The sequence below is a fragment of the Pyrus communis genome, chromosome 8 (genome assembly GCF_041283825.1).
Source record: "Pyrus communis isolate YQ-2024b chromosome 8, ASM4128382v1, whole genome shotgun sequence".
In the NCBI taxonomy this organism is placed as follows: domain Eukaryota; kingdom Viridiplantae; phylum Streptophyta; class Magnoliopsida; order Rosales; family Rosaceae; genus Pyrus; species Pyrus communis.
In genome coordinates this window covers 6,388,116-6,401,303 of record NC_142572.1, presented here as the reverse complement: position 1 = coordinate 6,401,303, position 13,188 = coordinate 6,388,116, and the positions used below count along the sequence as shown (strand labels likewise).

Here is a 13,188-nt window from a genome sequence, read left to right as displayed (position 1 = left end):
AAACTCTTGAGATATTGGACTTTTTTTTTATTGACGTTGTGGATATGTTTAAACTGACAACTAAACCGAGTAACAATTACATGGTTGATTTGGTTTTAATGACAGTATTAGTCAGAATCGAACTAAATCGAACCGTTAAACATTATGTCACCAACCGTACATCGCAATGCTAGTGAATGCACTAGATAAATACAAACAATTAACTTGATGATTAAACTGATATAAGGACCAATGTTGAAAAGATCTGTAAGTTTAAGGGTTGTTTTTGTCAATCTAAAGTCTTCCAAACTGTTCCATGTGGGGATGACAACGGTTCGGTTTGGGGACAGAAATGTTATATCCATCCTCATAATCACGAAAATTAATCATATTCATAACCGCCAATTAACCATCAGGTATATATCATCCATAACCATACCCACCAAGTAACAGATTCCCTATCGGTTAACGATTATACCAATTTCGTCAATACAAAAAATATATTCGTTCAATTAACGCATGATAATTTAGTAAATATTAGGGTAAATTACAAAAAACTACCTTAACTATGAGTCGAACGACACTTTCATACCTCATCTTTTAAAAATGACAATGTCATACCTCATCTTACGAATTTGTGCCAATGTCAAACCTCCGTTAGTTTTTCTGTTAATTTCTCTGTTAAGTGCTAACGTGGCTAGATACGGGGTTCACTCACTAATTCAATTGGATTAAAAAATAATTAAATATATTTTTAATAATTAAAAATTAAAGATTAAAATATTTTTTTATATAAAATTATGGGACCTCTCTCTCTCTTCTCTCTCGCCTTTCTCTCTCCTCTCTCTTTCTCATCCCTTTCTGCACACCTACATCCCCAAAACCCAGAAACCTTCCCACCCGCCCCTCTTCCCCCCCCCCCCCCCCCCCCCACTTGCACACACAAGACCGGACCTTGCTTATGCCTTAAGTGCAGTGAGTCAATACATGCATGATCCCGGAGAACAACATATAAATGTAGTGATGAGAATTTTGAGATATTTGAAAGGAAGTCCCGGCAAAGGAATTTTTTTAAAAAGGAATAATCATCTTAGAGTTGAAGGTTATACTGATGCAGATTGGGCAGGTTCGATTGATGATAGGCGTTTAATATCAGGTTACTTTACATTCGTTGGGGGTAACTTGGTTACATGGAGAAGTAAGAAACAAAATGTGGTTGCCCGTTCCAGTGCAGAAGCTAAGTATAGAGGCATGGCTTTGGGGATTTGTGAAATTATGTAGCTTAGGCTCATGCTTCACGATTTGGGTATACTACATGATCAGCCCATGAAATTATTTTGTGATAATAAAGCTGCCCGTGACATTGCACCTAATCCGGTACAACATGATAGAACAAAGCATGTTGAAGTTGATCGGTTCTTCATCAAAGAAAAATTAGAAGAAAAATAATTGAGCTATCGACAATAAGAACAGAACATCAATTGGCAGATATCCTCACGAAAGCTATTTCAAGTCATAAGTTTTCAAGTTTCTTACACAAGTTGGGCATGAGTAACATATATACACCAACTTGAGGTGGAGTGTTAACTTTGTATTTTAGGTAGGATTTCTATTTGATATCAATTCCATGTAATCTCCTATAATCTCGTGTAATTAGTTTTCTTCCTATTACATTAGAGTTGTACACCTTGTATGACTACCTGAGACGCATAAACCGTGTCTAGCAAAAGCATCAGCAACAAAATTTGCTTCCTTGAAGACGTGCCTCCATTTAATGTTGAAGAATTTGTTCTTCAACAATGGTCTTGAGATTCCAGGGCTCAGAACAGGAACCAAGGACAGCACGAATCGTTAAAAAAGTGTATCCCTCCACCATTATATTTGAGAAACCCTTCCGCCAAGATTAAGCTAAACCCTCCTTCAACGCCCTAGCCTCCGCTTCAGAGATAGTGGCTCCATCAAGATTAAAAGCACCCACACCCAAGATATGGCCATTCTCATTCCTAATTACAAAGCCTGCAACTACCTTCTGAAGCGCCACCGAACCATCAAAATTCAGCTTCACAAATTTATAATCAGGGGATGCCATTTGATCATAGTGGAGTTATCAAAATGACTTTTAGAAGTCTTTTGTCATTAGCTTTAAGGAAGGTACTACCTGTGGTAATTGAAAGGAACTTAGAGCGCAAGGGACACAGGTTGATACCTTTAACTTGCTTTTTATTTATGTCATTCTAAATTTGCCAGCATAACAAAATCACCTTAAGATCACTAAGTTCCCTTTCCTTATCGACATGACTAAGCGTTTCCATCCAGTCTAAAATATTATTATTTTTATTAACAAACGATATTATCTACACTAAAAGGAGAGGGTGAGTTAGCCTTACAATGAGCTAGTAAAAATGTGGTTCAAATTCGCATTTGATGAGAATCGAACTTAGGAACTTTCACTTACAAGTGAAGAGGAATACTACTAAATCGTAATACTAAATGGCTAGTCTAAAATACCATTAAATTCATTACTTAATTTATTAGTTGGGGTAGTAGGATCTCATAGGGGTGGGTTCGGTTTCGCTTTGGTTCGATTTTTTTTTTCCTTCTGCAACTTTTTTAGGTTGAAGAATAAATCAGTTTGTTTTCAGATACAAATCAATAAACTGACCCTATCATTAAGCAAACAAATTTTCAATTTCAGTCATCGAAAAAGTCCAAAATCTGGATTTCATCTAAGTTTTAGAATACTAATTCTCATATAGCACAAAAATCTTTCATAAAGAAGTGTATCTCTATCTAATCAACCAAAACACAAGTCCCAGTCCCAGAAATTTAATTTTCCACAAATCTAAGCATGCATGCATAATTTTCGATCAGGAAGACCTAAAATCATATGAAAATTTGAGAATTCTAAATTCAAATTCCACATATAAATCTTTGAATAAATTTGTGAGGCACCGTTTGGTAGAATCGGCTATGGCGGGCTTGGTGGACTCGGCTATGGTGGCAGCGTCGGGAGCTACAGACAAAGTTAATCAGCTGGAGATCAAGTAGGAAGCGTAGAAATAGAGCTTTGGAATTCCAGGGAGGATAGAGTCAGTGGGTGAGATTCGAAATTGGGGTGAGAAGAAAGAAGATGTGGGGTCTAGGAAAAAAAAAGAAAGAAGTGGAAGAAAAAAACTGAAAGAAGAGGGAGAGAAGACTATGCATGCGGCTGAGGTCTGGGGAAAAAGAAAAGAAAAAGAAAGAGGGACAAAAAAAAAAAAAAAAAAACAAAACAGTGCTAGGATTTATAATTGGGCTTATAAATTGGGTTGGAATTGGGCTTGGAGATTGGGGTTGGACTTGGCGTGGGAATTGGGCTTACAAAATAAAATACAAAAAATAAAAAATTAAATATATAATAATTCGGTTTGGTTCAGTTCGGTTTTTTTTTTCGGTTTTGGTTTGATGGTCCAATTTTTTTCGGTTTTTGGTTTTTAGAACCCATCCCTAGGATCTAATTTCCAATGGAAGTGAAAGAGGCAGACATCATTGTTTTTGGTGTTTGGTTTTTATATTAAATGTCCAGATTAATGGAACATTGACACAGACATCATTGTGTTTTTTTAATGTTTGTATTATACAATAAACACTCTGAAAGTCAAGAAAATCATGGTTCCAGGATCTGCTGATGGATTAAAATATGAAATAATTACACTCAATAGATTGAGCCGTGTCGGAATTCAATCCCATGGTGGATTCTGATTTTAATATAATGTTTGAGGATAAAACAAATTGTGATGGTCACACGTGTTCCTTAAAGAAGAAAATGATCAGATAGATGAGTTGCTATTCTAGTCTCTATCTTTGCTACTTGCTTGTCAATGATAATCACACATATTTTAGCTGACGCGTTGATTGGTAGATTTCGCATTATGAGCAAAGGGTTTGCGACATGGCATTGATAAGCTTATATTGAGAGGCTCACTCTAATTAACGATGGTTAGTGGTAAATCACACATTATGATGTTTGCTCTGAGTAAAGATGATCTATCGTGACACGTTTATTGGAAGATCTCATAATATTTTGACACTCACACCACTGTGACGATTGGTAAATCTCGTATTATTATGTTCCCTTGACTAATGAGCAATTGTCATACATTGATAGATCCATATTGTGAGGTTTGCTGGGATTAACGAATTTGCATTTGGATGGTTGGGGTTAAGATTTTTATTTGAGTAAAGTACAAAAAACTATCTCAATTATTAGTGTTACGATACTTTCATATCTAATATTTTAAAATTGACAATGTCAAACCTCATCTTTAGAATTTGGTCCAATGTTATACATTCCGTTACTTGGCCGTTTACTTTTCCGTTAAATGCTGACGTAGCTTGATCCGGATCCCACTTTCTATTAAAAATTTATTAAAAACTACAAAAAAATAAAATTTAAATATTAAAAGAAAAGTAAAAAAAAAAAAAAAAAATCCCACTTTACTCCTACCTCCTCCTCCTCCTCCTCCTTCTTCCTCCTTCTTCTTTTGCAGATTCAGGTGTTTTTATTTTTTTATTTTTTTATTTTTTCTATTTTTTCTTCTTCTTCCTCCTTCTTCTTTTGCAGATTTAGGTTTTTTCTTCTTCTTCTTCTTCTTCTTCTTCCTCCTTCTTTTGCAGATTTGGGTTTATTTTATTTTTTTTGTTTTCTTCTTCTTCTTCCTTCTACTTCTTTTGCAGATTTGGGTTTTTTTTGTGTTTTTTTTTTTGTTTTTCTTCTTCTTCTTCTTCTTCTTCTTCTTCTTCTTCCGGGTAGCAGATTCGGGGTTTTTTTTTTTTCGGTTTCTTCTTCTTTTTCTTCTTGGGATGCAGATTCAGTTTTTTATTTTTATTTTTATTTTTATTATTTTAATATTTACAAATTATTAAATGATTTTTTTTAGTTTTTAATAATATTTATTAAATTTTTAATAGAAAGTAGGACACAGATCAAGCCACGTCAGCATTTAACTGACAAGTAAACGGCCAAGTAACGGAAGGTATAACATTGGACCAAATTCTAAAGATGAGGTATGACATTGTCAATTTTAAAAGATGAGGTATGAAAGTGTTGTGACACCAATAGTTGAGGTAATTTTTTGTACTTTACCCTTTTTTTTTATTATAATTATATCTTCTTCTTCTTCTTTTTTTTTTTTTTTTTTTTTGTGTTACAAGATTCTGCCAAACCGGTTTTTGGCTACGGCAAGTAGGTTGCCCCTCTTGCAAGAAGCCTACTCATGTTTCTTGTAATCTTGTGGTCAAATTATTCAAGTTCTTAATATTGGCTACGAACTGCATCTTGTCTTGTGTTTGAGATTCTCTTCACTCGTATGGTTTGTATACATAAATTTTTTCTTCTTTATATAACATTTTGTCAATAGTTAGGTAAGATCTGAGGAGAAAAAAATAGTGAAGAAACCTTGAACTCGGGTTAGGAGGGTCACAAGAGTGCTTGAATTTCACTGTACTACTGCCCTCCTCTTATGCTTTATATAATTGGTGCCTTGTTTTTGCGTGCGGGCCTCACCACTTTAAGATTGGTCATCTTCCACCGTACCAAGAAGCCATCCACGAAATGAACTTTGTAGAAAGCGATAGCAAACAAACCCTAGACAACCGAGGTATGTATCAGGACTCGTACGTGTCAAGCCATGCATACATGCAAGCACCAATTGTGAAGCCCAACACTGCACATGATCGTATTTTTACTGGATTTTTATTAGACACATCAAGAAGAAGGCAACATTAAAATTTAATAAATAGCAACAGTGCATCGAATGATTGGGGTTTTTTCTTCCACAGTAAAAGCTCATAGTAATTGGTTGATAAAATTTGGTGAAGAGGACACCAACATATGGACACCAACATATGGCACAAAGTCCATTACCTAGCTAGGCATTAGGGTAAGGGACGTAGGTTTAGGCAATTATATGGACATATAGAGTACTATTCGCACTTTCTTCCCTACTCATAAGTACTTAATGAGCTCATTTATACATATGATTGGATTAAAATGGAGAATTCTCAAACTTTAAGGTATATTGAAAATAGAAGTGAATAGTTTTTCATATAAAAGGGTCACTTCTAATGCTACCATTCTCAAAGGGATATGAAAATTAGATATAAAGATTAGATATTAGCACAACTAAATAGCCAAAATGGTCCCTGAGATTTGCATAATCAATAAAAATGGTACTTGAGATTAAAAATCAATAGAAATGGTCCCTGAGATTGTCCATCATCCATGATTTTGGTCATTCCGTTAAAAACTCTTTGGGCAATTTTCAAAGCTTCGTAACTCAATCATTTCTTAACCAAATTCGACCCATAATATATCAAAATGAAGATAGGAAAGTGTATAACAAAGATTATACCTATTTTGAAGCCTAATGGTAGCCGGAGATGGTTGGAAAATAGCTTGAAAGGTGACTGATCCGCGGGAAAACTGGAAAACTTGCCAGAAACTGGGTAAATTTTAAACGTTCATAACTTCTTCAATACTCACCAAAATCGAGTAATTAAAAAACGAAAATCATCCTTCTTGACGAGAAAAAGATATTGGTACCTTTCTTGATGGCTAACTTACCGTGGTTTGGCCGGAAATGGCTCGAAAGTGGCTAACCATTTTCGAGTTAGCCACTTTCAAGCCATTTTTTGGTCAAACCACGTCGATTTAGCTATCGATAAAGGTACCATTCTCTTCATCTCGTCAATATGTATGATTTTCATTTTTGAATCACTTGATTTTGTTTAGTATTGAAGAAGATATGAACGTTTAAAGTTTACCTAGTTTCCACTGAGTTTTCCAGTTTTCCTGCTGACCAGTCACCTTTCAAGCTATTTTCTGGCTATCTCCGGCAACCATTAGGCTTCCAAATAGGTATAATCTTGTTCTACACTTTCTTATCTTCATTTTGATATATCATGGGTCAAATTTGGTTAAGAAATGATTGAGTTACGAAGCTTTGAAAATTGCCCAAAGAGTTTTTAACGGAAGGACCATAATCATGGATGGTGGACAATCTCATGGACCATTTCTATTGATTTTCAATCTCAATGACTATTTCAATTGATTATGTAAATCTCAGAGATCATTTTGACTATTTAGCCATTTCTTTTATATATCGAAGAACCCAACTTCTGCTGGGAAATAATTTAGAACATGATGTGTGCTTTTGTTTCTTTAGTTGAGAAACAAAAATGAATCCTTTAACACTGCACATTTGAAGAGAAATTTTCTTATTAGAGAAAAGATCAATGATAGCTTCTTTTCAATTTTTACTTAGCCTAACATTTTCAATTCTCATTTTGCAATATAAATTTGTGTTATGAACCGTTTGGTTTTAGGTCAGCTTTACAATTTTATATGTGATAACCATCAGTTTGTTTGATTTTTTTAGTTTGATTTTTTTTAAAAGGTAACTGTTATTGGCACTCAAAAAAATTTTATTTTACACTTCTCACAAATGTATTTTCTTTCTAAATATAAAAAGTTTGGAGTATATAATCAGATTTTTTTAGTGCTAATAATAATTTCCTTTTTATTTTGACTTGGTAAATGGACGACTATGATCATGAAATTACCTTGCGAGATGAGAATAGGAAAATATATCTTAAGACTGACAATTCTCAGTATACCAAAAGGTTTTTCTTCCATGGCAAGAAAGGAGTAAGGTGATTGGCTTTTCTCTGGTCATGATGAAAAGGACAACTTTGATCATGAGCTTATATATAGTTGCACTCAACCTAACTCTTTTTGCACACAAACACCTAATGCTGTGTAGTATATTCATTTAACAAAAATAAATCTTAAGATATACTTCTAAAATCAATCTTCTTATATTAAATAATAACTTCCCATATATCGATACCTAATTCATTTGGCTTTTGATTACATAACCAAAATTGGCTTCCATTGAATTAGGACGAGAAAATTCGATCATGCAAGATTTTTCTTTATTTATCCAAAAGTTTTTCTTTTTCCCTTTATTTTCAAGATATGTAGCTAGATTTCTTAAAGCAAACTGACCAATTTAATTAAATCTAATTAAGTGCAGATATCTAATTCCAAAATCCCAAAATGTTGGTGTGATTTAGGTGCAACTCCTAATTAAATTAGTAACTCTCAAGTCAATTCCTTCTCTCTGCCAAAGGGAAAAGCCCTCGTTTTCATGTAGATGGACTGATGGAGGGAGTTTAATTAAACATTACTGAAAATATGACTTTAGCCTTTGATATTTAATTTTCTTCACATAAAACTCGTCATAAGTTTTTTACTCAAATAAAACTCATTAACTAGATTCCACATCATCAAATTCATTAATTATATTTGACTTTACACATTTAAAAATTTTCCCCTATTTAAATGTTTGATGTACACAATTAGTTCCATATAGATTGTAAGAGAGAATTAATGATTTTACGAAAATAATAAATAATAAATTTATTGCCTAATAGTTAAGTCAACAAATTATATTTTTACATATAAAGGTAGGAAAATTATTTCACACACATATATACAAAAAAAAAAAAAAAAAAACGCCTGGTATACGTAATAATTTACCTACATAATAAAGCAAACCCAATGTATGCAAAATAATGTACCTACATAAAAAAAAATATTATTATTTTATTCAATACTATTTTACCTATTCTTTTGTACACATAAATTTACATATACATAGATTAATTAGTATAATATGTCTGATCATATATGTAGTACTGTGCATATACATATATATATATATATATATTTGAACGTATAGTAGTACTATATATATAGGTAAACTATATATATATATATATTGAGCTTATGGTAGTACTATATACATTTGAACGTATATATGTGTGTGTGTGTGTGTGTTAAGGGTAATAATATGCAATAAATTATTTATTCATTGTAATTAAGGTGAGTAATAATATTTATTGATTTATTTTGAATATCGTGGTACAAGTTGTAAATATTTTGTATTAATAGGTCAATTACTTTCCTACATGACAATCACTTTTAAATTTGAGTTTTATTTGGACGTTTATAATTAGGTGAGTTTTTATATAGGAAATTAGAATTGTAAAGAACTCTAAACATTAATTAAATTTAGTTTCATGGTGCTTTCAAATGCTCATAGTCATACGACTCACTATCCTTCTTGCTGCCACCTGGCAAAGCAGTCATACGCATTTGTTGCTCAAATTTTTTATTTTATTTCACCAATACACATTCACAAGTGGACAATTGCTCGTGAACAAGTATAAGCAGTAACCACCAGCTCCATTTGAAGATGATTTTGCCACTTGGCTCATAGTCAGCCATTGATATCTGCGTTAACCATCAAGATCTTTAACGTGGTAGCTGCTGGTGCCTTTGATGATGGTAGAATTTTTGTCTATGAAATCATGCGAGTTAGAGAGAGATTCAAACTTTTGACAAGCGTTACTCTCAAAATTTAATGTGTTGTTTAACTGCTTTCGTGCACCCTAACCAAGGAAAACTTTCAAAACCCAAAAACAACCAGGTTTAATTTGCAAGAAAAACTAGATAGCTAGGTTTGCTTAATTAATTAAAGTATGCACCAATTCAGCCAAATTATACTCAAAGTACCGTTGTCCTTTGTTGGTTTTTTTAGGGGCTCATGCCTTTTTACGGAGAATAACTTATATGAAATAAGTTCGCTATTAATTAACATTATAGTTTAATAATGCAATGTTATATATAAGTTTCTTCTATATAACAATGTATTATAGCAACGAAATATCATAATAACTCTAAATATATTTCATGTATAAGTTATTCTCATTTTCATGGCCACGTAATAAAATCTCCATATAAGAAGAGGTCTATTTATTTTAACGATATGAGCTAAGGTGCCTTACTGATATAGCATCTTTAAAAGTACTACGGTCTAGTGATATTCCTAAAAGTACTACAGTCTAGTGATATTCCTTTTCATTTATAAGTGAAAGGTCTTAAGTTCGATTCTTGCCAAATGCGAATTTGAACCACATTCTTGCTAGGTCATTATGAGACTTAACACACTCTCCTACCCCCTTAGTATAGATAATATTGTATGTAAAAAAAAAAAAAAAAAAAAAAAATCTATTATGGATTATTAGTCCAGTTTCCTATAGTTACTAGAGCAGCTAACTTAGCCTCCTTTTTTAATTATTTATTTATTTGTTTTATTTTATTAATTTCTATTGGATATTATTCTCTATGAGCCATCTGTTTGGTATAAAACCAAAGAATAGAAGCTAGCAAGAGTGCATTCCAATACCGGTGTCCTCCTCTTCCCAGTCGCTCATTCATCTTTTCTATTGCTTCTATAGCTTGTTCTTTCCTTTCATGCACTTATTGGAAAATAATAAATTAAATTTTTTCTAGTAGTATATATAGCACTCTTTCTTATCAACACCCATCTCTTGCTTTTCTCTGGTAAGTTAGCTCTTGAATCCTTACATCTTCAAGTCTTCTTAATTCCTTTTTTTAAGTTATAAAGGAGGATTTCAAACTCAGGATCTTTAGCTATATATAAATATTTTCATCCGTACGTAGCTCGCTAGTACACACACACACATATATATATAAGCTTGTCCAAGGCCAACGAGAAACCATTCTAGCTAGCTAGCTGGAGCGTTTGGAACAATAAGCTGAAAAATGGGAATTCAAGGAACTTTGGAGTACTTATCAGATGTACTAAGTAGTGCCAAAAAAGGCAAGAAGAAGAAGCAAATGCAAACGGTAGCCGTCAAAATCAGGATGGACTGTGAAGGTTGTGCCCGCAAGGTCAAGAATGTCCTCTCCGGCGTAAAAGGTGCGCTTAATTAATTCATTTCCATATATTTTTTTGGAATGTTCGCTTATTAGACTGTGAATCTAAAACTTTAGTTTGGAATGTTCACTTATTCACAATAGGCTATCGTATGTATGCCTTAGTGATTTAAATAAATTTGAGCCTCTCCCTCCTATTCACAATTAGTTTTAGTGTGGAAACTAAACTTCCTCTGGTTTTGGTGTGAATTAATTCACTATGATGATTGTTTGCAGGTGCTAAATCTGTGGACGTCGACTTGAAGCAGCAGAAGGCAACTGTGACTGGATATAATGTTGAGGCAAAGAAAGTGTTGAAGGCAGCTCAGTCAACAAAGAAGAAGTGTGAGTTGTGGCCTTATGTTCCGTACAATCTGGTGGCTCATCCTTACATTTCTCAGGCATATGACAAGAAGGCACCTCCTAATATGGTCAGGAAAGTTGCCGACACTTCAAACATCACTGAGACTGCCGTGGACGACCGCTACATAGTCATGTTCAGCGATGACAATCCTAATGCCTGCTCTGTTATGTAGCTAGATTATTAATATATCTAAAATAATCATGTTAAAAATATTAAAGGTACAAGTTAGCAATACAGTTAGAAATATAGTTAGTAATACAGTTAGCAAGTTTGTTAGTATTTGGTTAGAGTTGTTAGGCTCACTGGTATAAAAACAAAGTGTGTAATCTTTATTTAGTTCAGTCAATACAAATCATATTTCTCTCTCTAAACTCTCTCTCAAAGATCTCTGTGTTCATCCTTCTGTTCATCGTTTCTTCTTGATTTTCTCTTCAATTCCCAAACATTTCAATGTAGTTAACATGGTATCAAAGCCACTAGGCCCACGCCATGGATTTTGGTGATTCCACTTCCCATTATTTTTCATCTGTTTCTAGCTTAATTTCTTTTCAAATTTTCATTAGATGTTATGATAAGTTTCTGGGTGCTTCCGCGATCGTTCTTTTATTTCTGGGCTGATTTCTTTCTGATCAAATTCATGAGTCTCTCCGTTCCCGATCGAAAGCGAGAGATCAAAAGTTGGAGAAAATTTCAGAGTAAAAATGGCGGCGGAGCAAATGCAAAGAGTTGCATCTCCATCGTCGCAATCGGTTGAGGCACCAAAGAAGAACAGAATTCAGGTCTCCAACACCAAGAAACCACTTTTCTTCTATGTCAATCTTGCTAAGAGGTACATAAAGTAGCACAATGAGGTTGAGCTCTCTTCACTGGGGATGGCAATCACCACGATTATCACTATTTCGAAAGATTTACTTAAAGATATGAATCTTTCTCTATTTTTGGGTTTGATTTTCTGTGACTCTTGGAATGTTTAGAGAAATGGAAATTGGTGAAAGTTCTTGCCTGGAATCGGAGATATTTCTAGAAGTGGGTGCTTCACCTTCCAAGAATCTACCCACGCTAGGAGTTATTCGTATTAGTCTTCGAAAGGATCATCTGAATTTTTTGGGTAGCCAACCCACCAACCTACCAGTCTACTTCCTGTGTATCTACACAATCTCAAAGCATCATGTTTTGCAGCTTCCACGAAATCTTCCTTCTCAATTGCATCTTCAAGTTGAAACTTAAGAATAAAGGCGAAGCTCTCAGCTTGTTTAACGTCGGAGAAATGGAAGCTCCATCGATTCCAATCTCATTCCAATGACGACCCGAATCAGTCACTAACATTTGATCTTCATCGGAATTGGGGTTTTCCTCAGAATCTTGTGCTGCTTCACCAGAATCTTGTGATTCTTGTTTGCTGGAATCTAGAATTTGTGTCTTCTTCCTCCCTAATGGGTTCTTGTCTATCATGTGTTCAATCTTATGCGTCAATGAAATTTCAGTAAAGTGATATATTTGGCAGGACGTGATGGTATCTTGGGTGGTCTACCTTTAGTGGATAATCTTGAGGAAGAGTGCATCAATCTTTTCTTCCTCATTGATGCAAGCTTTTTCTCACGAACAGCTTCTTGGAGGATCTTTTTTCCATTGACATATGCAATTGCATGTTGATGGCCACTCTCATTGACAAGATCAGGATCTGCAGATTTTGGTATGGTTCTCTGATTCTACCTTCCATAATGTTTCATTGAACTTGCACTAGATTTAGGTATGGTTCTTGAAGTTCTTGGAGTCTAGTTGTTGTTCTAGGATTGGTGATCTTGCTATAATCTTTTCTGGTGGCGCTGTTGGAATTAGGTCATTACATTTCTTTGTTTCTTTAATTTTGCACATAAGGTGTTTGTGTTTTTGGGTCAATGAAATTTTATGCAGTGTTGGTGTGAATTCTATATGATCTATTTTAGGGTTTTGAGTATATGATTAAGGCTGATTGCAATAAATGTTGGTAGTTGAAGAAATTTATGAAGTTGCTTGTTCA

The 13,188-nt window shown here is 33.9% G+C and overlaps 1 protein-coding gene across 1 annotated transcript; it reads left to right on the top strand.

Annotated features, from left to right (window-relative positions):
• Positions 1-10,296: 10,296 nt before the first annotated feature.
• Positions 10,297-11,539, top strand: LOC137716927 (heavy metal-associated isoprenylated plant protein 24-like). Its single transcript, XM_068456276.2, has 2 exons — positions 10,297-10,808; positions 11,042-11,539. The coding sequence occupies exons 1-2, from the start codon at positions 10,652-10,654 to the stop codon at positions 11,338-11,340; spliced, it is 456 nt and encodes a 151-aa protein (XP_068312377.2). The 5' UTR covers positions 10,297-10,651; the 3' UTR covers positions 11,341-11,539.
• Positions 11,540-13,188: the final 1,649 nt, after the last annotated feature.